This window comes from Crinia signifera, chromosome 3 (genome assembly GCF_055691185.1).
Source record: "Crinia signifera chromosome 3, ASM5569118v1, whole genome shotgun sequence".
Taxonomy (NCBI): domain Eukaryota; kingdom Metazoa; phylum Chordata; class Amphibia; order Anura; family Myobatrachidae; genus Crinia; species Crinia signifera.
In genome coordinates, this window is record NC_139219.1 from 300,173,577 (window position 1) to 300,200,977 (window position 27,401).

At 45.2% G+C, this 27,401-nt stretch overlaps 1 protein-coding gene across 1 annotated transcript in view; it reads right to left on the bottom strand.

Annotated features, from left to right (window-relative positions):
* MBOAT2 (membrane bound glycerophospholipid O-acyltransferase 2) overlaps positions 1-25,592 on the bottom strand; it is a 173,422-nt gene extending 147,830 nt beyond the window's left edge. Inside the window, exons 1-2 of the mRNA XM_083178526.1 lie at positions 25,522-25,592; positions 16,671-16,924 (exon numbers count right to left, since the gene is read on the bottom strand). Coding sequence (XP_083034652.1) covers positions 16,671-16,742 — 72 coding nt within the window. The 5' untranslated portion in view covers positions 16,743-16,924; positions 25,522-25,592. The remainder of the gene's footprint in view (positions 1-16,670; positions 16,925-25,521) is intronic.
* Positions 25,593-27,401: the final 1,809 nt, after the last annotated feature.

Consider the following 27,401-nt stretch of genomic DNA (forward strand, 5'->3'; position numbering starts at 1 on the left):
CCCTGTCCTACAGAATACATATTCGGATGTCTAACCTGCCATCGGAAGAAATCCGCCCGTAACAATCAATCATGTAAACAATTCAGACTATTCCCCTGGCTTGCATGTTTAAATAATTCACATGCATCTGCTGTCATACACCCACACGTGTGTATTGTGTGATGTCAGGGGAGATGGGAGCAGGTTATTACACTTCATGCTCCATTATACAAACAATGCTTTTTATCTGTTAACCTCTTAGGCCAAAGACCTGTGGGTGTCAGACCTGTTATAGCATATGGTCGGTGTCACCCCTAGGGGTACAAATCCGGTGCCCATACAGGTGAGACGTCTACGGATCCTTGTCAGAATCAGCTTTATTGGCCAGGTATATTTGCGTATACTAGGAATTCGATTTGGATTGTGCTATGAATGCACAGAGATTAACACAAATCGTGTAGCTGCTTATAGTATTTAGTACTAAAACTGAAACTTTGGGCGGCGTGTATGCTATAAAGTAGGGCGGTCAATCCTAGGATCGGCAGGATCCTGGGATTTGGCCCCAAATTTGCTGGGATTTCAGGATGCGCAGTCTAATGCCAGGCACTCGCTTAGACGCTGCCCGGCTGCTCCCGTCCCAGCTGTGCAGCGTGACACGGTCAGAGGTCACGCTGCGCAGCCCGCCGGCCGCACCCCCGCTCTCAAATTCTGGCCTCACCCGGGGATTCCACGCTCTGCTGCTCCCGCCCGCACCTGACTCTGTTCTGCCGCACCAAACGGTATTTTTTTTATAGGGAGGCCAATCCCAGGATTGAGCATTTCTCCATCCCAAACCCTGGGATTGAAAAAATGCCCTGGGATTGGCCTCCCTACTATAAAGGGTCACAAAAACATCCCCAGAGGGCAATAAAAGATGGAAAATACATATCAGTACTATTTCTTTTTTAATTGACCCACATCTTTGGATGGTGTAGTGGTTCGCATTACTGCCCTACAGCGCTGAGGTCATGGGTTCCATTCCCACCATAGCACTAATTGTGCGGAGTTTGTATATTCTCCCCGTGCTTGCGTGGGTTTCCTCCGGGTACTCCAGTTTTCTCCCACAATCCAAAAATATACCGGTAGGTTAATTGGCTTCCAACAAAATTAACCCTAGAATGTCTGTGTGTGCATGTACATGTGGTAGGGAATATAGATTGTAAGCTCCACTGGGGCAGGGACTGATGTGAATGTTCAAATATTCTCTGTAAAGCCCTGCGGGATATGTGTGTGCTGTATAAGAAACTGTTAATAAATAAATACATCTTTGTGCTTTTTGCTTTGTGCTAACACTGTACACAAGCAAAGAGCTGCTTTAAAGTGTTGCCAACTGCCATGTCCGGCCCTTCAACTTGATCCTGTTGCCTTTATACTGTACTTCACCTGTCCCAGCCAACTCTGCTGACACAGAAAGGCCACAGGTGGTGTCAGCAGCCACAAAATCCCATCAATCCAGGATGATTAGGTTCCTGCATCCTTAATGCAGAAATCACACAGCGCTACCACATTAAAGACTTGCTTGATTGGTTGCTATGGGCAACATCAACTCTTCCATTTTTTAGAAACTTTAGTGAATATCCCCCTAAATTTCTGAAATCTCTGCACATGACTGAAAACGCATAGAATGTGCTCATAGCCCTAAATCATTCATCAATTACAAAAGCAGCAGCCCCGGTGTGGGGAAACCTGAGAACCATGGTTGGTAGGCAATGTGCTTATCTGTAACAGCATTATAGGGTGAATACAGATATTACACTTCAAAGGCAGGGAGACTAATGATCCTCGGGTTTGCACGGCATTCAGCGTGCAGGAGGTCAGCACAGGGGAACCACGGTGGTTACTCCCGGCACTTCAGGGCCGCTGTGTGAACGGCACATAAACGCACTAATTATCAAGGGATCAGTATACGCTGTAAATGTAGAGCTAATTACATGTACTTCATGTCAGTCATTCCACTTCTCACCCTTCACAGACTGCTTGCAATGAAATCACTCTTTATCTAGAAGTCTATGTGAAAGGGTGCAGACACAGGAGATAGACACCGGTCACATTGATAAGAACTACAGCTGAAATATACCGTTGTCAGCAACAACTATTCCTTACATAACTCCTTAGGGTTCTCTTAGAGCAGTGGTTCTCAACCTTGGTCCTCAAGGACCCCCAACAGTGCACATTTTCCAGGTCACCCGGCAGGTGCACTCATTATTCACTGACACATTTTATAAGATCACAGGTGGAGCTAGTTTTTTCACCTGTGATTCTGTGTGGAGACCTGGAAAATGTGCTCTGTTCAGGGTCCTTAAGGACTGAGCTTGAGTACCACTGCCGTAGAGGATGCACCATAAAGCAGGGCATAGTGAGAACAGACCACACCGCAATGTCTCATGATGGCCCTACTAATACACCTATCAATGATATGATGCCTGACACAATTACAGTGTTGGGCACCTTTTACTCCCTTTTGCAATTTTCCTCACTAATACTGCACTAGGTAGATCACATTTTTGTTGCCGGATGGTTGGCAGAGTGTAACACGGCCACCCGGCACAACCGGAGAATTCTTCATGTTTACACATAGTGATCCGATCAGAGAATCAGACAGGAGATGCATATTGCAGAATTAGCATATTCCCACACAGCAGCTGCATCTAAAGACGACTCCTCCGGCATTAGCATATTCCCACACAGCAGCTGCATCTAAAGACGACTCCTCCGGCATTAGCATATTCCCACACAGCAGCTGCATCTAAAGACGACTCCTCCGGCATTAGCATATTCCCACACAGCAGCTGCATCTAAAGACGACTCCTCCGGCATTAGCATATTCCCACACATCAGCTGCATCTAAAGACGACTCCTCCAGCATTATCATATTCCCACACAGCAGCTGCATCCAAATAGGCCTCCTCCGGCATTAGCATATTCCCACACAGCAGCTGCATCCAAAGACGCCTCCTCCAGCATTAGCATATTCCCACACAGCAGCTGCATCCAAAGGCACCACCTCCAGCATTAGCATATTTACACACAGCAGCTGCATCCAAAGGCCCTCCTCCAGCATTAGCATATTAACACAAAGCAGCTGCATTCAAAAAAGCAGGCGCTGCTGTGTGCGAGTAGTCATCTCTGAATCAGGCCTTTACATTGCTTATGGTATACTAGGTTCTTAGAACTAGTGTTTTGGTGCAGCTACAGTAAGTATCCAAGTCTGGGGTGTACTACACAGAGTTACATGGCATGATGGGAGGTTAGGTGCTTCATTTTCAGTTACAGATTTAAGGACAAATTTAAAAATAGTATTTTGCAAGTTCATTATCCTAAAATCTTGGGGCTGTCAGCGATGAGCAATTGCTGTTCCAGCGTGCTGGCTGACTATTGCTGAACCATGAAGAGAGACATCCCAAAGGCAAAATATGCCTGAAAATCATCAACAACCTTTCAGCCAAAAATAGGTGTATATTTATCATTACGTACTAATTTAATAAAACTTTATGTAAAAAAAAAAGCAAATTCGAATTTAGCCTGAAAAATACATCTACACCCCTTTCACACAGAAAATGAAATTCCTGGGTGAAGCAGTTCCACCTGGAAATTTCATGAAATACACGTGTCATTTTTTTGTGTGCAAGGGTCAATGTGGATCTTAAACTCCGGGTCTCTGATCCTGCAAAAGCCCAGGGTCGGAGACTCTGAGTTTAAGATCCGGGTTGACCCTTTCACAAAAGCGAGTGGCTGAATAACCCGGCTCTTCAAAAGCCAGGTAATCGCCGGGTTATTCAGCCGCCGCTATGTCAAAGCGCTCTTAGATTCAATTCATTTGGGACTTGTGAAAAAAAAAAGGTTCTTTTTGTAGACCGGTGTGATCAGCGCTCAATGGCGCAGCACAGAATAAGATGCGGGGTTGGTGGGTGTATTTATAAGGGGATCACCGCAGTAACCGGAAGCCTACAAGGTGCGTTTTGTCATCAGCCAGACTGTTTCACATGACACTTTGGATTTGGAAATCATGGGATCAAACATTTACAGTCGCTGCGAGGGATGCTGACATTTTTAACGCATACTTTGAGGATCTCTCTCAGCAACGTTGGCATTCAGGGTTAAAAAACCTCTTAAATAAACATTCCTGATTCAAAGTAAATGAAATTGTGCAGCAATTACCCTGAAGGTGGCCAGTGTCCTCCTGGATACGCATAAGGGGAACCGTAACAGCCTAGAAGATGCAGGCCTCGGTGGGTTTATGGCGGGTCTGATTTAAAGGGTCCATCATGTAAATGGCAATGGGATGTGACGGATGACTGCAAGTCTCAGGCAATGACATTTCCCCAGAGTCTGTCCTGGGGTAGGGTGACAAGTCTCCTTACAATAGAGTGTAGTTCTCTGTGCTCCCGTCCTTCAGAGCTGCCTCCTACGGGGTCCGTTTCCTAAGGCTCCGACCCGATTACGCAGCCTGTTCTTCTACTATCTTCAATACATCTATTCATGCATCAAAATCGAAAGGAAAGTAAAACAATGGCAGCATTGAGGAACACGCGTGAGTTTTCCTGTGCAGACTCTCTTATACTTCTAATACAGCTGGCATGGGCCTTTATTGTCATTCTGATTAAGTCATGCACTTCCTAGCAATGCAAGAGGCACAACACCCTCAATCACTGCATGCCCATTACACCAGATAAAGGGGGAGATGCTTCAAAGATTGGAGAGAAATACAGTGGCGCACAGAGGAGGGGTTTCTGAATACCCAGAGCACCACCACAAACCCCCCCCACACACACACTCTCTCTCATTCAAATGATTGTTTTCAGAGATCTGATCTACAGAGCTCTCTACATACAGAGCAGCATCGGTGCTACTGTGTATGCTCAGCCACAGCAATTCCCTCTACGCCCCACAGCTTTATGTGCTGTGGCTGCCAATCTCCTTCTCGCAGCCCTGAATATGTGTGTATGTACAGTATATATGCTTGTAATGTACAATAGGTGTGCGATGTGTTAAATATATGTGTGCAATGCATAGGTGTGTGAGGATAGATAGATAGATAGATAGATAGATAGATGAACATAAAATGTATCTCACACACACATGCAGGACTGGGCATTCATAATGGGGCCTACACACAACTGTGTTGCATGATCTGACTAGATTTATCTTGTATGCAGCATCTTAATCACCGGGAGATAGGAACACGCAAGGCTGTGCATCGTTATAGCAATGGTCACTACACACGGAGCGATGTAGGGTCATTTAGATTGCTTAGAAAATGAGATGAAAAAAATTCTACAAAAGAAGTTCCCACCCTATCACCTACATATATATGTCTAGTGTCTGTGAGTCTCCAAAACACTGCCAACTGCTGGCAGAGAGTGAAACTGCATCTCTTTCTCACACATGAACAAACACGGAAGGTAGCAGGACTAGCATTCAAAGCTTTTGCTTCGAGCGGGGGTTACTAGTACCCCAAATTTTCCCATATAAGAAATAGCTAAATCATGCAAACAAAAACAAAATTCTACATAATTGCAATTTAGACAAATTGCACTTTATTTAAAAACCCTGTACTGTGACGTGTGCGCATTCAGCATATACAACAAAAGTGCCGCAACGCACCATAGTGACAAATCGTTATTCATCTATATTGCAGTGAAAAAATAAAGCTGCCAGTATTTACCCTGCACAGAAACAAAACAACACCCAACTCTAATGGTGTGTACACACGGTAAGATATGGCTTCCGATGTTGCCGACATAGTGAGCATCGGAAGCCATATCGCATGCTTTTTTGATGCGCTGCCGATGCGTGCTCCCGTGTGAGCGCAAATCGGCAGCCAAATAGAGAGGGCAGGCAAGATCTGCACTATATAGTCTAAATTGTGCCCCTCCATGCATGCCGTGCGATGAGAGTCCCGATGCGATCTGATCGCATCGGGACTCTTATAGCACGGCATATCGCCCCCATGTGTACACACCATAATGCTGCTTTCCCACTGCTGAAACGGGTCATTACCTGTTTTTTTTTTTCCTTTACGGGTTTTTAAACGGCAAGAGCCATAAAGACCCTTTCCCACTGCAGCTTTTAAACGGTAAGCAGCGCGACTTGAAGTGAAGATGCCGGGATGGACGCCAGAGGACAGGTGAGTAGGATTTCCTTCCCCAGGTAACCCTTTGGATTACTACGGATCCAGGACCCCGGACTCTTCAGCCCTGGAGCCCCGGACCCGGACCAGCCCCGGAACCAAGGCCACCGGACCGGACCCTGGGACCTACCTACGGGATCAAGATAGGTAAGTATCAGTGTGTTTGTGTAATGTATATATTAAACTTTTATTTTTCTGGCTTGTCAGTGTGTTTATTTAACTATTTTTTTTTACTGGGCCCTTTAATGCCCCGCAGGCTGGGACTTGTGGTTCTCCAAGTCCCAGCTTGCGGGGGAGGCTTGCTGGGACTCATAATTCCACAGTTTAAAACAATAGTTTTTTCATCAATTTTTTTACACAAAGATCAGCTTGATGCCCACCGCCCAGGGGCATCGAGGACAGCACCAGGCTTCAGCCTGGTCAGGTAAGTCCTGGAGGGGGGGGGACCCCTTAATTGGGGGGGTCCCCACTCCCCCAGGACCCCTGGCCAGGCTGACTGGTCGGTAGGGTTAATGCTTTGGCCGCGGGACCTTATATAATAAGTGTCCCCCGGCTGTGGCATTACCCTGCTGGCTGGTTCTACTCATTTTGTCCCCCGTATTTTGGGAACCAGCCCCGGCCCTTGAACCTGGGGCTGGTCTTAAAAAAATCAGCAAAGCCCTATTTGTCGGGTTTCCTGATTTTTTTAAAATCAGCCCCAGCTTTTTCAGCGTGGTGCTGGTTACGGCAGTGGGGGGGACCCCACGCCGATTTTTTTTTTTTTTACTAAATACCATTTCAGAGGCATTCCCACTGCCTTAAAACCGGTATTTAAACATGTAGGTTTCTGCTTTTAAAACGGGTTGAAATACGCTTTCCCACTGCAGCCTTAAACGGTAAATTGTGGGGAAAAAACGGCAATATACCGTTTAAGAGCTGCAGTGGGAAAGGGGCATAACTCTCTCTGCACATGTTACATTTGCCCCCCCTGCAGTGCACTTGGTTTTGTCCATTAGGGAGAGCATTTGCTTTTGTGAATGAACCAGAATCAGACCCTTAGTGTTCACTCTAGGTCAGTGGTTCCCAACCCTGGTCCTCAAGTACCCCCAATAGTGCACGCTTTCCAGCTCTCCACACAGAATCACAAGAAACATAATTAGCCCCACCTGTGAGTCTTTTAAAATGTGTCTGAATAATGAGTGCACCTGCTGGATGACCTGGAAAACATGCACTGTTGGGGGTACTTGAGGACCAGGGTTGGGAACCACTGCTCTAGGTGCAGGGTGCTGATCACTACACTACATCTAAAATGTTGCCCTCGAAATTAAAATGCGTCCCCGCATGCACTACATCCAGGAGTAAGGGAAATGTGACAGCTACACCCATGATAGGGGACCAGTTCCCACAGCTTTGCTAAGAATACATAATCTGAATATCTATATAACATGATTTAGCAATCAACATTTCCATAAATATTTATACATTAAATAAGCAATGGATGCCAGCGCATTAACCACAGCAGTAATAAAGCCTCATTTACAATTGTAATCGGGTAGTAATTATGATACAGTAGACACGTCTCAGGCATGACTAGTTAAATCTATATGTAAACCAGTGTACTGTACCGGAACTTGCAGCATCACCTCACCTCCTGCTTTCTGAATCAGAAATCATGCATATCATTAACACCTCTTAAAGAGACACCTCTGGTTTTATTTTCAAAATGAATTGAATTTATGGTGCAAAAGAAACAAGGGCCTAATTCAGACGTAATCGCAGGGCTCATTTTGTTTGCAAAACCATGCGCACTGCAGGTGAGGCTGAGAGAGTGAGAGAGTGAGTTAAGGCCCCCATACACCAGCCCAACTTAAGGGCAAGTCTGACCCGATGTCCCTTAAGCTCCCCCGGCAGCTACCCGGGAAGGCTAACATCCGACTTGACATTTGATGTGCCATTTTTTACATATGACTTACCGCAAGTAAAAAGGATTCCCCGTGAGCTGCCGGGGGAGTTCATTGCAAGTTGTATGCACATACAATTCATCTTATGTGCAGCACATACAATTTCTGACTTGATGCGCATGCGGACACGTATCAGGTCAGAGCAGATGTCAAACACAGGCAATTTGCCCCGATTTCATGGCCCGATCCATCGGAATCGGGTGAAAACAGACCAAATCGCACTAGTGTATGGGGGCCTTTAGATTTGGGTGGGGGTGTGTTGAAAAATACATCTTAATTGCAGTGTAAAAATAATGCAGCCAGAATTGTCCCTGCACAGAAACAAAATAACTCTCCCAAATTCAACTCTCTGCACATTAAATCTGCCCCGTCTGCAGTGCAGCATGTTTTGCCCATTTGCAAACAAAAATGTGCCCTGCGATCAAGTATGATTTTGGTCCCAAGTGCGTAGCTTGAGATAATTTTGTAGCTAAACCCTGCAAGGGATCATGGCGGAAATGAGAAAGGAAAAACTATATAGAAACGTCATCCTACAGTTTGGCTAATATTGGTACAAAATAAATAATTTAAATAAACTTGAAAGCTTGGGATTGGATTCTAAGATAGTTGAATGGATAAGAGCGTGGTTGCAGGACAGAAAACCGAGAGTTGTAGTAAAGGGAGTACAGCCAAAGGAGGGAAAGGTTACAAGTGGAGTACCCCAGGGATCTGTACTTGGACCGGTGCTTTTTAAGATCTTTATTGGTGATATTGCAAATGGAATTGAGGGTAAAATGTGCCTTTTTGCAGATTACACAAAGGTATGCAACAGGGTAGACACACCAGGAGGGGTAAAACAAATGATTGAGGATCTAGGCAGATTAGAGAAATGGTCAAGAGAATGGCAACTACAGTTTAATGCCAAAAAATGCAAAATCATGCACTTGGGTCTCAGAAATCCAAAGACTGAATATAGTATAAATGGAAACTACTGAGGAAGAGAGGGATCTAGGTGTCACTATTTCAGGGGACTTAAAAGCAGGTAGGCAATGTAACAAAGCAATGAAGGCAAGTCAGATGCTTGGTTGCATAGGGAGAGGTATCAGCAGTAGAAAGAAAGAAGTAATAATGCCACTGTATAGGGTCATTGGTACGACCTCATCTAGAGTACTGTGTTCAGTTCTGGAGGCCATATCTCCAGAAGGATATAAATACATTAGAGACTGTACAAAGAAGGGCAACTAAAACGGTGCATGGCCTACATCACAAAACGTACCAGGAAAGACTAAAATACCTTAATATGTATACTTTGGAGCAGAGAAGGGAAAGGGAGATATGATATAAACTTTCAAATATATAAAGGGCTTTAACAAGGTACAGGTGGGAGACATTCTTCACAGGAAGAGGAGCAACAGAACACGAGGACATGCACTGACACTAGAGGGAGGAAGATTCAGGGGAAATGTGAGAAAGGATTACTTCACAGAAAGAGTAGTAGATAAGTGGAATAGAGGTGGTAGAGGCAAATACAGTAGAACAACTTAAGCATGCTTGGGATAAGCATATTGATATCCTTACAAAGAAATAAGGATCAAATATGGTTTGAGGTGACATGTTTGAAAGAGGGGCAGACTAGATGGGCCAAGTGGTTCTTATCTGCCGTCAAATTCTATGTTCTGTTTCTAAAACTTGGCATAAGTCAATGAGGTTGAATCAAATAGGTGCGAGAACCATGTTGTGCAGTTGCAAAAGTGTGGAAATGCGATAATGGCATATGAACCCACACCTGCCCTAGTCTCACAGACTTTTGTAGGCAGCCTTACAGTGTGGGTTGGGTATAAAATACCAGCAATGGGGATTGCAGACGGTCAGGAGACCAATAGTGGTATCCGGACGGCCAGAATAAAGACATCCCAGTAAGTATCTACCCCTAATACTTCCTCACCCCCACAACCAAATCTTAACACCCACCCCCCACCACCCTTGCCCTAACCCTGATCTCCCTCCCCTAGTGCCTCCAACCTCAGTACTCCAATCTGGATGTTTGGCAGAAGCTCCTGAAGTTTTGATTGATGCGTTCGGACTCATAGCAGCCCCATAGGATACTACGGAGTTGTCTGTGCCCTGGGCCTACGCCAGATGTCTGCTGTAGACTACTTTACATATGGGGAATCATATATATTGTGGAAAAACCCTGCAAATGGCAGTTTTGGAGACATGCAGATTTATTAGCATCGCTTATCCAGTACCCATTCTTTGCATAGTTGCCTGTACTATATAATTTATACCAATTTGACATTGAAAATGCTGGGTTGCACAGGGGATTTGGACAAGGGTCCGTCCGGGAGTGACCCGGCATTTGTGCTAACTGCAGCCCGAGTTACCCGTTCACATTTCCCTGCAACCCAGGGTAAAACCCTTCTTTCTACCAAGGTCAGATTGCCGAGTTGCTGAACCCGAGATTTTTCACACTGCACAGTGACCCGGGTCAAGCCGGCAACAAACCAGGTCGGACCCGGGATATTTGCGCGATTTGAAAAGGGTATTGGTGTATGGCCAGTATAACTCCTACAGTCATAGGCGTTTCTATAATAGGTGTAGTGGGCGCAGTGCACATGGGCCCCTGGGTCAAGGGGGACCTATACATTATACTTATCCCTCTGGAGTCGCACGGCGGAATCCTGGCACTCGAAAAATGGCCACCGCACGGGCGCCATGTTCCCAGAGACCTGTGCATGTGTAGTAGGCTCTGGCCTAATGCCAGAGTGTACTCTCCGTCAGAGAGAAGGGGGCCCACAGCAGAGGCCGCCCGCGGGATCTCTCCTCTCTCAGAACGCCCCTGCCTACAGTAGTCTACTTCTATCAAACTTTCTCCATGTGAATCCTCCAGTGAGGTGGAGAATTGGCTGCAGTAAGTATTACACCATCCTTACAATGCTCTCATTTAAACACAGCAACCTGGAACAATGACACGTATCCGAGTGTTTTACCAATAACAGGATTATAGGTTTAACTACGGTTTACACATTCAGTACAACAACTTGTGGTGTTTTTTTTTTTTTTTTTTAGCTTTACCCCTTCGCCATGGAGGCTCTGTTTAATCCTGTGGGGAGCCTATTTTGCCACTTTTTGCACTGGTCACATTCCAGCAGTGATACCAGCACAAAAACAAATCACTTTGCTCGTTAAGCGTGGGTGCGGGGACCCGCCAGTTGTTCATCAAGGTTGTTAGTCAGCTGTGCATGCAGCTCAATTTGAATAGCTTTCAAAAAGAGCCTATAAACCGTAACTAGATCTTTCGTCTTTCATCAACATCTTTCGTCCAGGACACTGGGTTCAAGGGAAATGTCTTTCAACAAAATTTGGCAAAAAAATTGTACATTGTGTGTATGCACCTTAAGACTCTCTCAGATGTCTTAGTTTTGCGTGCTCCATGTAAGGAAACAGAGCGGGCAGCTGAGGTGTTGTCAGTTACCCGCCCCCAGCAGCCGCTGCCTAATTTCCATGGGAACGCCCAGCGTTCTCATGGGCACGGTCCCTCGCTGGCGCCTCACGCTCTTGGCCCGCACCTGTGGTTGGGAACGGGATGGCGCACTAGCAGTTTGCAATGCCCATTCACACCCAGAGTATGAACATGTGCAGAAGTGCGCATTACAAAAACATTGCTCCCCCTTGCGAACATGCTGGGGAGCGATCGCATCAAAATCAGGCCCTTTGTGTAATGTGCCCTCCTGACGGCCTACACGTATTGCAGTGTGTAAAACAGAGCGTACATGTGCGCTCTATTTTACACGGTGCAATACGTGTAGGCTATATTGTGCAAAATGCACAATACATTTAGCCAATATTTTACACACTGCTATACATGAAGGCTGTCAGTGTGCTAAATACATCCTACACATATTGCACCGTGTAAAATACAGCGTACATGTACATTACATTTTACACGCTGCCGCCAAAGTGTAGCCAACATGTATGACAGCATGTAAAATATAGCTTATAACACATGTACACTATATTTTGGTCAGCCCTTTATTTAAATTTCAGGGTTTCAAACCAGCCCATTATTTAAATATGCAGTCACTGACGTGTCTCAGAAGATTGCTGCCAATATCTTTTGTCTTTCACAAAATCTTTCCGTGTGTATGCACAATATCTTTCATGCCCAGCTCAAGGGAAACTGTTCACCAGTACATTTCGTCTTTCACATCTTCAAGTGTGTATTGGCCTTTATTCTGAGTAGACAACAAACCTATTTGCAGTGTACACACATGATAAATAGCTGTAAAGATCACTGGGGTGACGTTTTTAAAGGCACGGTGTAAAGATCACATAGCACGATATCGCTACCAACAAACGTTGCGCAGAAGTTCTAGATCAGATGAGCTGTTCAACACAAGAGAGAGAAAATCCTAGGCCACACCGGTGACCATCAGGAATAAGTAGCTAAATCTTTGAAAATATGGTACTCCGACGATAAAAGTCGCTCAAAACAGCAGGTTTGAGCGGCTTTCAGCACAAAGCCACCCAGTGTGTATGGTCCGGCGATGAGCGGTGAGCGCTGCTGCACGCTCCCGCAACATCGCTGGGAAAGCCGCTCATCTGCTGGTTATACCAGCAGATGAGCGGCTTTCAGGACGGCATTGCATAGCGCTGCGCTATGCAACGCCGCCCTCCCCCCTCCGTCGGCGCCGGGCAGGGGGAAAGCCGTTCACAGTGTATGCACTGAGCAGCTTTCCCCGCAGCGATGATAGCGATCATCGCTGTCCATACACGCTGGGCATAGTCGTCCAGTGTGTATGGACCTTAAGTTATGCCTGCGTTTTACATTTTCTATATTACAGTACCAAAGTTTATATGGAATTATCCCGCACTGTAATAGCGGCTTTCACCAATGTCTTTTGTTCTGAGCTTACATTGGCATAAGGCAAATAAGCCTGAATGTGCTAGCTTATTCATCTACATACTGTATTACAATCTGCACAACGTTTAGGAAGTGTCTCTTCAAAACATGCTAACACGCAACCGGGACGAGCCTCATCCCCACCGAGAAACGTCCCCACTTCCTAACAGTCTCATTCTTAGCATTCCTGATTTGCCAACCCTGCTGTTATGCCCGGTCCTGTATAATGGTATCTGTGGGCCTGTTTTCTGCATGATAATGTTGCTGTCATGCAGTGGATGATGACAGGAGACGTGGGGGCTTATTGGATATTTATGCTCCAGGCAGTAACGTCACCCGGATGGAATTTACCACAGCTGAAGGAAAAAAAGTGCCAAGAAAAAAAAAGCTAAATAGGGGCTCGTGGTCCCTACATTCAAAACTATATTTCCTCTTGATTAAATAATTAAGGCAAAGAACAGAACAGGTTTTGCAACAAATGCTAATGACTTCTATAGACACTTTACCTATGATGAGCACATAGGCAGACAGACCTAATAACCACACTTACAGTACATTTCCATACTGTGGCTATTTACTAATGCCTACCATCTTCAAACTACAGTACCTACAGGGCCTGCAAACTTATTTTGTGACTGAGGCCGCCCCCCTTGTCTTCGTAATAGTTTCTGGTGCTTTTTTTTTTTTTTTATTTAAACTGAAAGAAAAAATGAAGATAAGAGTGTGCAGATCTTGTCAGAATGTATCGCCCCTTACTGTGAATGGGCCCTGCCCTCAGCACATGCTTTAGTTCCCCTATTTCCCAGAATGCACTGAGGAAGGAGCTGAGCTGGACATCTGTATTATAGCTAGCCAATACCAGAACACAGGAACACTAGAAAGGATGACTCTTAAATGTCCCTGTGAATCATGCAGGAAACTGTAATAACATTGTGTGATGTATCTACTGTAAGATCTTGAATCAGGCCAGAAGGCAGTTGTTGCTTTGACTCTCACAGCCTGACACCCGAGCGATCTGTGTCACATCACAGAGCACAAATAAAACTACACAGCACGAAGCAGCTAAACAAATATATGACACACATAGTCGGTTATGCAGGCAGGCTACACACCTAGCAATGTCAATGTTACAGTCAGCAGTTGTTACTACAATCATTTGCCCGCTCTTACAGCAATGCAGGGTCAATGCCTACATTTAATTCCAAATTAACAGTCGTATATCAGCACGGAGCAAAATCCTGTAGAAAGAGAGGACGGATTTATTTATGAAACATTTGCCAAGATAAAACGTTAGGGGGCTCGCAGGTAATGGTAATCCCTGATTGGCTGTGCCAGCCAGAAGAACAGGAACTTCAGGGGGGGGGGGGGGAGGTTTGGTAAAGACATAACGGCTAAACTCGATCAAACGAGAACTGTATGTCAAGAGGGAAAGCTTCAAGAATACTTTTTAAAGCCCAAATTTAAAAGGGTCAATTCATTTAGGTGGGGGTTTGCGAAGCAAGTTTTTTTTCATGAAAGCGGTTCGACAATGATAGCTAGCGTTTTTGTCTCCCCAGTGTTTTGGGGTACACTACAAATGTCTATATAGTTATTTTATGCAAGTTTCTAAAAAGTTAGAATAATCCCTTTTACCTCTCGTCTTCAAGTTCAAAGCCCCCTCTTCCATCAATACAACACCCCCAGTTACCTGTCCCACATCACTTAACCCATTGTTGAGCATTTTAGCTAAATTCAACTGAAAACAGACATACAGTATCTTAATTGGCCAAATGGTGCTAGTTAAAAGGAATTGGATAAAAAAAAAAACGGTCTGGACCCCAGATTGCTGGACCAGACTGGATTTGTGCCTACATCTTATCCACTGTGGAGACAACAGAGCACTACCCTGTCCACCAGAGGGTGGACCATCTAGTGGGGTGTATGTAACAGAAGTCACTGTGGAGACGGGGAGATAAAGATTACAGCCTTTCTGTATGGTTTGGACCATTCCGTTTTTTTTTTTCACCACATCCCCGGATAATACAGAGTGACTGTAATCTCTCCCTCCCCAGTAACTGCTGTCACATACACCACCACCCAACCGAGACAGGACACCACCTGAACAGGGACAATAGGGAAGCGCTCTACTGTCTCCACAGTTGCTAAAATTGTTCCAGGAATCCGGTTTGGTGTTCCAAGGTCCAGACCGTTCCAGTTTTTACCCAAGCACCTATATAAACCCCTCCAAGTGCATGACTGCTAATTAGGAGGTGTGCAGCAGAGGTCCTGCTCTGTACCCCACCAGTATTACCTTGCAGTAAAGATGTCTCTACCTTTTCACCTCCTCAGAGTAGTGCCAGCAAATAAAACACTCATTTAATCTAGAAATTCAATGCATGTTCTGCAGATTTCCATAGCAAAGTCATGTGGAAATCACCTTGGAAAGATGCGTTTTAGGTCAAATTAAGCCAATACAGGCACAGTTCAATTGCATACGATGGTTCATATATTTTTACTATACTTATTTTTGCCGGTTTTTTACGTAGCTTCCTATAGCTGGTTATAAACTTGACATTATTTATACAGTTTCCCTTCCACACCGCAACCATAACCCAGGTTATTGCCGGGTCAAGGTGCGGTGTAAAAGCACCGAGCTGAATAATCCAGGTTGACCAACCTGGCAATTCGATAGGGTTATGAGAAGGGTCAAATCCGGGTCACCCTGTGTATAATGTGCAAGGGTTGGACCAGGGATTCTGACCAGGCTTTGGGATCTGAAACCAGTAATAGAGAAGCCTAGTTCAGGAATTGTTTTGCTACAGTTATATAATACGGTTTATATAAAAATAATTACTGTCCCTCTAAGCTCTGGGTAAAGAACACCAGTGTGTCATATCATAATGTGCTTATTGCAACCATTGTTTTCAGAAATAAGAAACTGGGATTTAAAAAGTTAGTGGAACCCTCCTCACACTCCGTCACCTGTACCACTCTGAGTATTTACATAGTAATTAAGAGCTCTCCAGCCCAGTCAGTCTGTTGGAATAAGTAATACAACTGTCCTGGTTATGTAAATTGATAGTGCTTTAATAATCACATATTTGCAAGACCGATCAGATGGGTGACACTGCCCTTGGTGGAAAATATTGCAAAATGCTGTGTATGTTCTGCCAGATGTCACTTCATATAAAGTCACACCCTAGTAATAAGACACAACGGTGTCGGTTTTGAGTTGCGAGCAATCAAAAAAAAAAAAAAAAAAAAGCAAGTAACTTTGCACCTGGACAAACCATGTTGCAATACAAAAAGGGGCAAATACATGTATTTGATTTGCATGCAGGGTAAATACTGGCTGGTTTTCTACATAGCATGCTGCCATTTGGGTCTGAGCTAGGATACAACCTCCCCTCCCCCGCGGCCAAATCTAAACCACTCTGCACACTTTGCATCTACCTCATTTGCAGCGCAGCATGGTTTTCCACCAAAGTTACTGTTGTTTTTTTGTTTTTTTTGCTGCCAACTGTGAATCAGCCCCAATATATGAACAGGGATGCACGGGACCGACCAGGAACCTATGGGTTACAGGTGATCACTGCTTTTGGTGCTGTCAGTGGCATGGGCAGGGGGGTGGCTGTTTGGTACATCAGAAAATGAGGTTACTAGTATCACCAACAATGTGCAATTAGTCGCTGTGGCCCCTGAGAGCCCCACCTTTGCTTACCTGGTCTATAGGCAGCTGCACTGCATGGCTGAGGGGGAGCAGCAGTGTGGAACCAGTGGTACTTGTAGCCATGGCAATCTTTCCAATGACAGATGAGGAAGATGATGCTGAAGAGGTTTCTCCTTCCAGAGACTCCCAGGAGAACACAAGAGACCTTCACTTTAGTGCACAAACAATGGCTCCACAAACTAACACCGTCCCCCAACTGCAGGCAACGAGATGCACCCCCACACAGTCTCAAGGGTGATGCAAGCCTAAATTAAACAAAAATATATATATAGAACATAAAAAATATATAAAGTGGTGGCATTTCAGCTCACATGATTGATAAAAACAATGCATCAAGGACTCCTGTGCACAGATCCAGCAGTTTATCCATGCAGAGACAGAGACAGCCTCCTCCACCTCTCCCCACACTGTGCTCAGTGCACTGAATGCAGAATTGCAGGGAGGGAGGGAGGAAGAGAGAGAGAGCACAGGGCTGGGAAGCCTCTGTATGGAAGCCCAGACAGCACATTCTTTGTTACTATCATTCTGTAAATCTCAGCAGCTCGCATCCTCCCTACTGTAGTGTAACTTCACACAGTCCTATGTCCCTGCTGCTGGGGGGGCTTAAGACATGGGATCATGTTTAATCATTTTATTATAGCACATGATGACATGTAGTTTATGTGTCTGATAACTCACCCAAGACAGGCTAAATACATAGTAACAGCAGAAGCATAACACACTCACCAATGATGCTATAACACATATATGGTTTTTTAATCTAAACCAGATGCCGGTTTACCAGATTTTAGGCATATGGGACAACACAAGCATAAAACAGCCTTAGCGCTATTTGGCATTTAGGGTGTACAGAAATATTGGCAGGAGCATGAGCACATTGCATGTTACTGGCACTGCACAGCTAACAGACCCACAAATGCTAAATGTAGCCCTTTAATCTCTTATCAGTGACAGCATGGCAGGGCATATTAATCTCCTCTGCTTTACAGTCCTTTCTCCACCTTATCCAGCACAAGCCAGTTATTCTGTGCAGTAACAGCAGACAAAGGAAACCTGTCATGCCCAGGGCTGTTGTTGGACTACAACTCCCAGCAGGGGATAAAAGAACCGCAGATAGCTCATCGCTGGCGAGACGTTACACAGTGTTCTCTGCTGCCCAGTCCTGCTTTAGACTAGTTCCCATAATTATCGTCCTGGCACTGTCCTTGAGGGTACGGTCATTGAGTCGACTCATAATAGGTCAACATGCATTGTGTCGACATGGCTTAGATTGATTTATGAAATAGGTCGAAAGGGTTGGAAGGTCGACAGTGGGAAGGTCAACATGAATGTTTCACATTTTTTGACCCAAATGTCAACATAGTCGACATTGACAAATGTCAAAGTCTAAGGAAGGAGGAAAAGACTCTCTGTTTTTTGGGGCACTCTTTAGCTACAGATAACGCCGGGAAATCCCTACGTATCTGGATTGATCAAAAAGATATAAAAAATGAGTATAGGTTGAGAAGGGTTACACTTAATTTAACCTGTAGGGTAGATTCATAGAGAAGCAAATGTCTCTGGTGGTCAAATAGCCGTGGGTAGTTTTAGCTAGTTCACACAATGTGAAGGAGACTGGGGGATTTTATGAGGGGTTCCCCACGTTCTCCTAGTGGAAATGGATTTCTTAAAATATAGCTTTTAATAAAGTATTACTAAAAAAGGTAACTAGACAAACATGTAACTGGACTGGACACACTACATATATAACATAAAAAGGAAAGAGCAGTGTGCATTTCTTAGTTGTCCGTGGGTCACAATCTGATGCTGTGACCCAAGACAATTTTCGTGGCACTCTTATAGTGTTTGACAATTTATTGTATGTCATAAGAAATTTTTGGGTTGCCACAGAGGGTATATGCGTGCACCGTTGAACTGTCCTTATACAAATATTAACGCCACGTTAATAGTGAAGTTCCGCCAAGTACAGATCTTAGGTACCAGTCTACTCAATAGTTATGGGGTGCTCTTATTATTCAGTGCACCCAGTGTCTGGTATCAGCTATGGTCTTCTTGTATTCCACTAATACAGCCCAGCTGCATAGCTCAGATTGGGTTCCTACTCTCTGTAGACATTAGCCAGTTGCTCAAGCATTAAGATAGCCAACGGTTCCCGTATATCACATATCTATTCTACAACTTACCTCTAACTCATTTTCCATTATCTTATCTACTTACTTTTCTCTGTCTCGGCTGGATTCTAACTGTAGGTATCGCTCATCCCCCACCTCTGTGGCTAGCCACAAGTGGAGGACAGCAGCATACCACACCAGCACTTTATTTCTTCTACTTCATTTCTGGGGTCGCTCACCCAGTCTCCATCCCTTAGTGTCTCCCTGCACAGAAAAATTATTTTTCAACAGGAAGACGCGGGGAAGAAATTGGACATCAGCACCCCCATTTATTGGCTCCCTATCTAGGAACCCCCCTGCTGTGCACACAGGCCCGCTCACCCGCAATACCCCAAAGGGCCCACCTAATACAAACTGGTGGCAGCCTGCCAGCGGTGTCGAAAACATTTTTCTGAGGAAGGGGGACCTCCTCAGAAAACAACATGTATTAATTCCACCCTGGTTATATGGTATATAAAGCTGGGCAGCAGCCGCCTGTCACGCAAGGGCCCGCATAGAGCCAATCACTACTTTTTCGAGACCTTGAGGGGAGGTGCTCCTCCACAATACCTATAAAGCCCACACAATTTACTTTGGTGGTAGCTGACCACAGGATTAGAGGGACCTGCCAGTCAGGAAGGAGGACCTTCTGCGGACTGACCAGATCCCACTGCCTGTTTGTTTAAGGTATATAAAGTTGGTCTGGGAACACCTCACACAACCGCTACAGGAATCTTCAGACCACCCACTTATCCTCGTATCTATCTTCCTTCCCGGGAACCCCACCTCTTATATATCAGGAGCAGCATCAAACTCCTTTGGCTACCCTAGGCTGATATCCAGTTGAATTCTGCCGACGGGCTGTATTAGTGGAATACAAGAAGACCATAGCTGATACCAGACACTGGGTGCACTGAATAATAAGAGCACCCCAAAACTATTGAGTAGACTGGTACCTAAGATCTGTACTTGGCGGAACTTCACTATTGACGTGGCGTTAATATTTGTATAAGGACAGTTCAACGGTGCACGCATATACCCTCTGTGGCAACCCAAAAATTTCTTATGACATACAATAAATTGTCAAACACTATAAGAGTGCCACGAAAATTGTCTTGGGTCACAGCATCAGATTGTGACCCACGGACAACTAAGAAATGCACACTGCTCTTTCCTTTTTATGTTATATATGTAGTGTATCCAGTCCAGTTACATGTTTGTCTAGTTACCTTTTTTAGTAATACTTTATTAAAAGCTATATTTTAAGAAATCCATTTCCACTAGGAGAACGTGGGGAACCCCTCATAAAATCCCCCAGTCTCCTTCACATTGTGTGAACTAGCTAAAACTACCCACGGCTATTTGACCACCAGAGACATTGCTTCTCTATGAATCTACCCTACAGGTTAAATTAAGTGTAACCCTTCTCAACCTATACTCATTTTTTATATCTTTTTGATCAATCCAGATACGTAGGGATTTCCCGGTGTTATCTGTAGCTAAAGAGAGCCCCAAAAAACAGAGAGTCTTTCCTCCTTCCTTTGACTAACCATAACCACTCTCTTGGGTGCACCTCCACATCTTTAAATTAACAGAAGACTTTGTCTTAAAATACACACCCTCTATTGTGGAACACTTATCAACTCAATTATAGGTCAATGTATATACCTATGTACATATAATTCTCTTTGCAATTTCTAACCTGTGCACCGGTCGCCATCTCCACTTCCCCTTTCCCTTTTAAAAAGAAATGTCAAAGTCTACCACGTTCGCTTGCCATGCTTTGGGCACGGTGCCATGCCATGCTTCAGGCACTATGTTATTCTCCCAACACGCTGTAGTAGATGGTAGGGCATGAAACGCCGCCTGTCGGCACCAAAAATAAATGAACCACGCATGTCGACCTTTTGACTCTCCACCATCATATTGTCAACCTAATGCGTGTGTCGACCTTTCAACACTATCTGCCATAGCCAGTTCAACCTATGTAATGTGTTGACCTAAGCCATGTCGAACTTCAGTGGTCGACGCAATGCATGTCGACCTAATGACTGTATCCCATCCTTGTTTATTAATACTAACAGCACAGTCCCACTATCACACTCCTGATACAGTACCTCATGTGATTCTCCATAACTATTCTTACTATGCAGGGGTCTGTTCATTGTGAATGATACAGGTCTATGGCAGAGATGTATCAAACCTTTGCAAGAGATTAAAAAAAAAGTTGCCCATAGCAACCAATCAGCTTCTGTCGTTTTATAGATGTTGCTAGGCAAATGATAGCTATGAGGTGATTGATTGCTACAGTACGTGCAACTTCTCTTCTTTATCTCTCTTGAAGGTTTAATATATCTCATTTTAATTCTCACAGGGAGAAGCAGTGGCCACCGCAGCCCAAGTGGGCTGGCTATCCGCATGGAACCTCCAAAATGGCCGTCACCTTGGAGAAGACTGATGCTAGAGATCCTACTGGACCTCTAGCATCTGTCAGGGAAGTGCAGCACATATAGTGAAGTGCCAGATTCCAGAAACGCTTGTGTGCCTGCGAGCATGTAACCCCTGGCAACGAGCAAGAACCGGCTGGCAACGAGCATACAACCAATGGCAACAAGCATAAAAACACGGCAACGAGCACAAGCATGAAAGCCCTGGCAACGATCATGTAGGTAAACAATATGTTACACACATGTTTGTTTGTTTTTTGGCCCAAATTTAGGATCTGCTTTTTACTATCCACGTGATCACCTATTGGGAATAATAACCCATGGTGAGCGAAGCGAGCAAGCCAACATGGCCCATGCGTCGGCCACTTGTGTGTCAACTAGTTTTATGACCTAATGTTCAGTCAACCTTTTGTATCTGTTGACCTAATGAATGTTGACCATATCGTGTTGACCTATTCAAGGTCTATCTAAGCATTGTTGGTCTAATAATTTACACCCAATCCAATGAAAATGGCGGTTGCGGCAGGATTTATGGAATGTCCGGCTTCCCATGGCGGTCACCAATTGTTGATCAGTCCACCACATCCAAGACTAACTGTGATCTATTGTTCCTTAAATAATTTGGCAGGACCTGAAGCATGTCCTCCCACAAAAATGTTATTGGATTCATGTCTGGACTTGCCCATTCCAAAATGCTAAATATTAGGGATGGCCATCGTTGCCTTTGCCATCGATGGTTACCATCGATGGCAAAAGTGCAACTGGGCATCAATAGTGTATAACTATTCAATGGATGACCATTAATGTTTTTGTATATCGATGGTCATCAATTTTCTCTGATTGAGTGGCGTGTGGGACAATCAAAATGCGGGGGTGGGGCTTCGCAGGTGTCGGGGGCAGAGCTATGCTCCGTGTCCCGGCACTTTAGGGAAAAAGCAAAAACAAAACTATTCGTTTAAGCTTTACATCGAGGGTGGGAAACCATCTGTTTCTCCTCCATCGATGGCAAAACTATTCGACATCGGCCATAAACCATCGATGATTTCTAATCCTAGGTGGTCGATGGCCATCCCTACTAAATATCTTCCTCTTCTTCTGCTTTTTGTAGTTTAAAGCTCAGCATACATGCTACATTTATCTGACCGATATGCCTACTATCTGCAAATTGCCCAGATAATTGTACGGTGTATGTGCAGTATGTCTGGCATGCCAGATTGTCCAGCGTGATATTTCCTCCATTGAAAGTTGTCCGGATTGGGTAGTGTATGCCCTACTGCTGCCAACCAATGCACATTTCCCCTGTTCTTTCATATGGGAAGACCTGGGAAATGTCTAATACCCGTTTGGAGCACAGATGCCGAGTCCAATATACTGTGAGTGATCTCAGTGTATGTCCACAATGGACCTCATTCAGGTCCGGCCAGTGCTGCGTCTCTATCATCGGTACTTTGTGCATGCACAGGACCCGTCCATGCAAGGTCCACTACATATACGCCGTATATGACAGTCGTCTGCTGTCGCCGTCGTTTACATGGGAGAAGAGGCCAGGAATCTCCATCATCGGATGGAGATTTTTCGTTCTCTACAAAGAACGACTTGCGTGGCACCATGGTGAGAGAGAGAGGTCCGATGCTGCATCCTAAGACATAGGTTGGATCGCCACTGTAGCAGTAGGAATCTACTTGTAATATATTCCTCCTGCTGCCTGACATTACAGTGCTATCACTTCCAATGATACAGCATTGATTGCAAATCCAACCCCATCTGAATAACCCCCAATAACTACAGGGTGTCATTCTGCCTGATTACATGTCCGTCATTCTTACAGGCTTGTTATCTGCATGTGTACGCCCAGCATAACTGTGTGTTTCAAGTCACTCTCTTGCATTGTTTCACGGGGGAATGCCCTCAGATACACCTATAGATTGCATATTTGACTCACTGGTGGCTAGTCATACTGGTCATACTGGTCATACTGGTCATACTGGTCATACTGGTTCCATTTAAAAAAACTGCCCTTAATTATGATACTGTCTCCACTGAGATACACAGTTGTATTGGAATGCATTAGTCTGGGTTTTCCCCCCTTCCTTTAAGAGAGAAGTGTATTCTCCGTCCGGGCCCCGGGCCCCCTTCCCCCTCTAGCCGGACACTAAGGGCGAGATTAACTAAGCCTTAAAAAGTGATAAAATGGAGAGTGATAAACCTCTAACCATTCAGCTCCCACCTGACATTCTTCAAACCCAGCCATAATAGAATAGCAGTCTGGAACTGATTGTCTGTGGCTTATTACTCTCCATTCTATCACTTTTCAAGCTTAGTACATCTAGCCCCGTGTCACTTAGCGACCCTATCGCTGTCACATAGTTTAACGCTAATGATCAGGTCTCACAAAAAAATGATGCGTTGGATATTTTTCCGGTTATTTTCCGAAATGCACATGCACAAAACGCAGGAAAATGGTGAAGCGGACATTTTTCCAGCATTTTGCGGGTGCGCTGTAGATTTCTGCAGAGCGGCTGCTTCCGACGGGGGGACTCTGGGGGGGTAAGTATTAAAAAAAATGGGTGTAGCGCAGCAGTGGCTGCAGTTCCTGGGCTGCAACACCAACCATGAAGTGCAGGGGGTGTTGCTAAGCACATATATATATATATATGCTGTGATGATTCGCACTCGCGAATCATCCGCACGGAATAGGATCGACCCCTTTAAGTGAATGTGGTGTGGCAGTACACATCAGAAGATGCCTTGGCTACAAACAGCCCACATGTTTAACCCTTCAAGTGGTTATGTGAATCGGGGCTTGAGCGAAGATGGATCTCATACAACTCACCAGTCGGTGACTGTATCTGTGTATAGGTGTAGATGCAAGTGGTGCCAGGCTCTGTATAGCAGTATTGGCAGCGTCTGTGTAGTGGTTGTAGCAGAGTCTCTCTCTACTGTGGCATACCTCACAACAGTCCCGATTACCGTGGGAATGTCCCAGTTTTCAGGGGGGGGGGGGCTGTTGGGAGTCCCCCCTGTCAGCTGCTGAGCAGCAGTGAATAAATGCTGTGCGCACGCACAGCGTCTATTCCCGCAGCCAGGGGGCTGGGGCCATGGCTAGAGGCTCACAGAGCCTCTGGGTCATGGCCCCATAGCGTCAAAACAGGGGCGTGGCCTCACGTGGAGCCACAAGTATAGACCACGCCCTCTTTAATTTGACGCGCCTACGCCACGTCCCTCCTCTGTCTGTGGCACTGTAGCATAGTAATAAGATGGCCATCCCAGACACTCATATACATACATGCATTCATATACACGTACACATACTGTACACAAAATACATAGTTAAATACAGTCATATAGATAGATATACATATACAGACAGTACATACAGTAAGGCCTGATTTAGAGATGTACATACATTCAGTATGTAGTCAGTGGATAGACAATGGGCCAGCTGCACTAAGCTTCAAAAGTGATAAAATGGAGAGATCAACAGCCAGCCAATCAGCTCCTAACTGGCATGTCACAGGCTGTGTTTGAAAAATGTCAGACAGGAGCTGATTGGTTGGTTGTTTATCACTCTCCATTTTATCACTAATGGTCAACAGTGACTAGATCAACATCTAAAAAGGTTTGACATACCTTGAAACTGTCAAAAAGACATTACAAGCTTATGGTCGTTAAAAAAAAAAGTGTAATTTCATACTTCACTATCCAAGTGGGCATAGACTGGGCATGTAATAGTGTGCCCATCAATTCACAGTGCAGGGAAAGCCTGGGTGCTACCCAACATCTCATAGAGTGCCAGGCACACCCCCATAGTAATGCTAATGGAGTGCCTGCAAGGCTCTACCCACTTTTCCTGAGGCCCCGCTCCCTTTTTGGGGCAGTCGAGCAGTGCGGGGTCCTGACAGTGCACATGTTACTGTTGGGAGGTAAGTAACTGTCATTTTTCAAACATTGGGCCAGATGTACTGTATCAAGCTTCAAAAAGGGATAAAACAGAGAGATCAACAGCCAGCCAATCAGCTCCTAACTGCCATATTACAGGCTAGGTTAAAAAAATGTCAGGTAGGAGCTGGTTGTTTATCACTTTCCACTTTATCCCTTTTTGAAGCTTGATACATCTGGCCCACAGATTGCATCATGGCAACGGGTACTTTTATAAGTCTCCAAGACTTAGTACATCTCACCCATAGTGAGAGAGAAGAGGGAGAGGCAGGAGAGAGGCACTCTGGGAAAGGAGTGGCTACTTACACAGACAGGGACCACGCTGGAGGAACACAACAGACTACAAGTCATGTTCAGTCAGTGTTTCTGGAGCCAGAGCTGAGGAGCATGTTCTGGGCTCCTCCAATCAGAGGCTCCAGTCCTCAATCATCATGTGCTTGTCCAATAGGAGCTCAGCTCATACAGTACTCCACTGACCTAGTATTATGGGATTGCTGGCTAAGCAGTGAGAGCCTTATGGTCGCCCACACACTAGAAAGAGGTGCAAAAGATAAGGGGCCAAATGCACTAAGCTTCAAAAGTGATAAAATAGAGAGTGATAAACAACCAACCAATCAGCAATCAGCTCCTGCCTGACATTTTTTAAACACAGTCTATGACATGGCAGGCAGGAGCTGATTGGCTGGCTGTTTTTCACTCTCCATTTTTTCACTTTTGAAGCTTAGTGCATCTGGCCCAAGATGTGTGGATGGATTTTTTTTTAACTCCCCTCAGTCCTGGATAAAAGACTTTAACCCCTTTGGTGGTATGCCTGTACATTTCCCAGACTGAGCACCACAGGCGCAAATCTCCCCCCCCCCCCCCCCCCCCCCCCACACACACACACACACACCCCACGTCGCTCGCCCTGTCGACCTCAGACACCACCCCACCTCCTGACGGGGGGCCCAAACATTTGAATACTTGAGCGCCCGAACACCTGAACGCGCCCGAATATTTTAATACCCGAGTGCCCAAACGCCTGTACATGCCTGGGCACGCTCATGTGCACAAACACCCAACCTCCAGAATGCACTCAAGCACCCACACACCAAAATACTGGAGTGCCCAAACATGCCGAACACGCCCAACCACCCAAGCCGCCCAAGTTCCCGAACATTGAAACACCTAAGCACCCGAACTAGCCCAAGAGCCCGAACATGTGATCATTCATGATTCCAAAAGTTTCGCCTTAAAATCGGCTGGACGGAAATCGCCCGAATAGCCCTAGAATCGCTGTAGTGTATGGGCACCTTTAGGCTACAGGGACTTCCCCGGCTGCTCTTCATTACCAGCCCCTGACTGCGGTTGGACCTGCATACATACTGTAACCAGGGCAGGGGGGCACTTTATCTGCCCCATGGTTTTTCCCAGTTGCTTTAGAAGTTGCGTTACTGTCAAACATGAGTCAGGCTCTGAGAGCAGCCCACCTATGTAGCAAATATTTATTTTTGTTTGCAAAATCTTAATATTAATATTTTGCAAATGTAATGTATCATATTGATTATGACAATCCTGTATCAATCAGGAAAAGTTGTAAATAGATTAGAAATATCTGAAATTCAAGTTATGCAGTTGGAAAAAAAAAGTTATACTGTGTTTAAAAAGATTATTTGAATACAATTGTGTTGGATAAGTTTAAACAGATGTTCCTAGGTAATGATTCATATACAGTAGTTTATGTACATCTCCAGTGTACATGTGCAGATCTCGCCAGTGACGTGCGGTGAGGTTACTGTCAGGTGACTCGAGGCAGGCACTTTTGTGCAATGGGAACAAGTACTATAAAGTAATAAACATAGTGTAACAGGACTCCGCAGCTGGGCCACGGCGGCAGGATGAGGAGGCCGGGCCACACTGACATACCCATGCCCAGCGGCGGCGGGAGGAGGCCGGGGAGATAGCCAGGCCACCCGATGGGGCTCTGGCAGCAGGAGGCGGGGAAGTCCAAGGAGAAAGGCGCCACAGCAGCAGATACAGGCTGTCAGTGTGTGACAGACTGATCCACTGTCCTATCACATCTGTCTTAGTGTGCGTGCTTTGATGTGGACTAAAGGCACCTCCCTGTCACAGAGGCAGATGTGTAGGTGCCGCTTCCCCACTGTATTTCAATGGGCTTTTCAGCATCATTTTGTGTCCGCGATTAG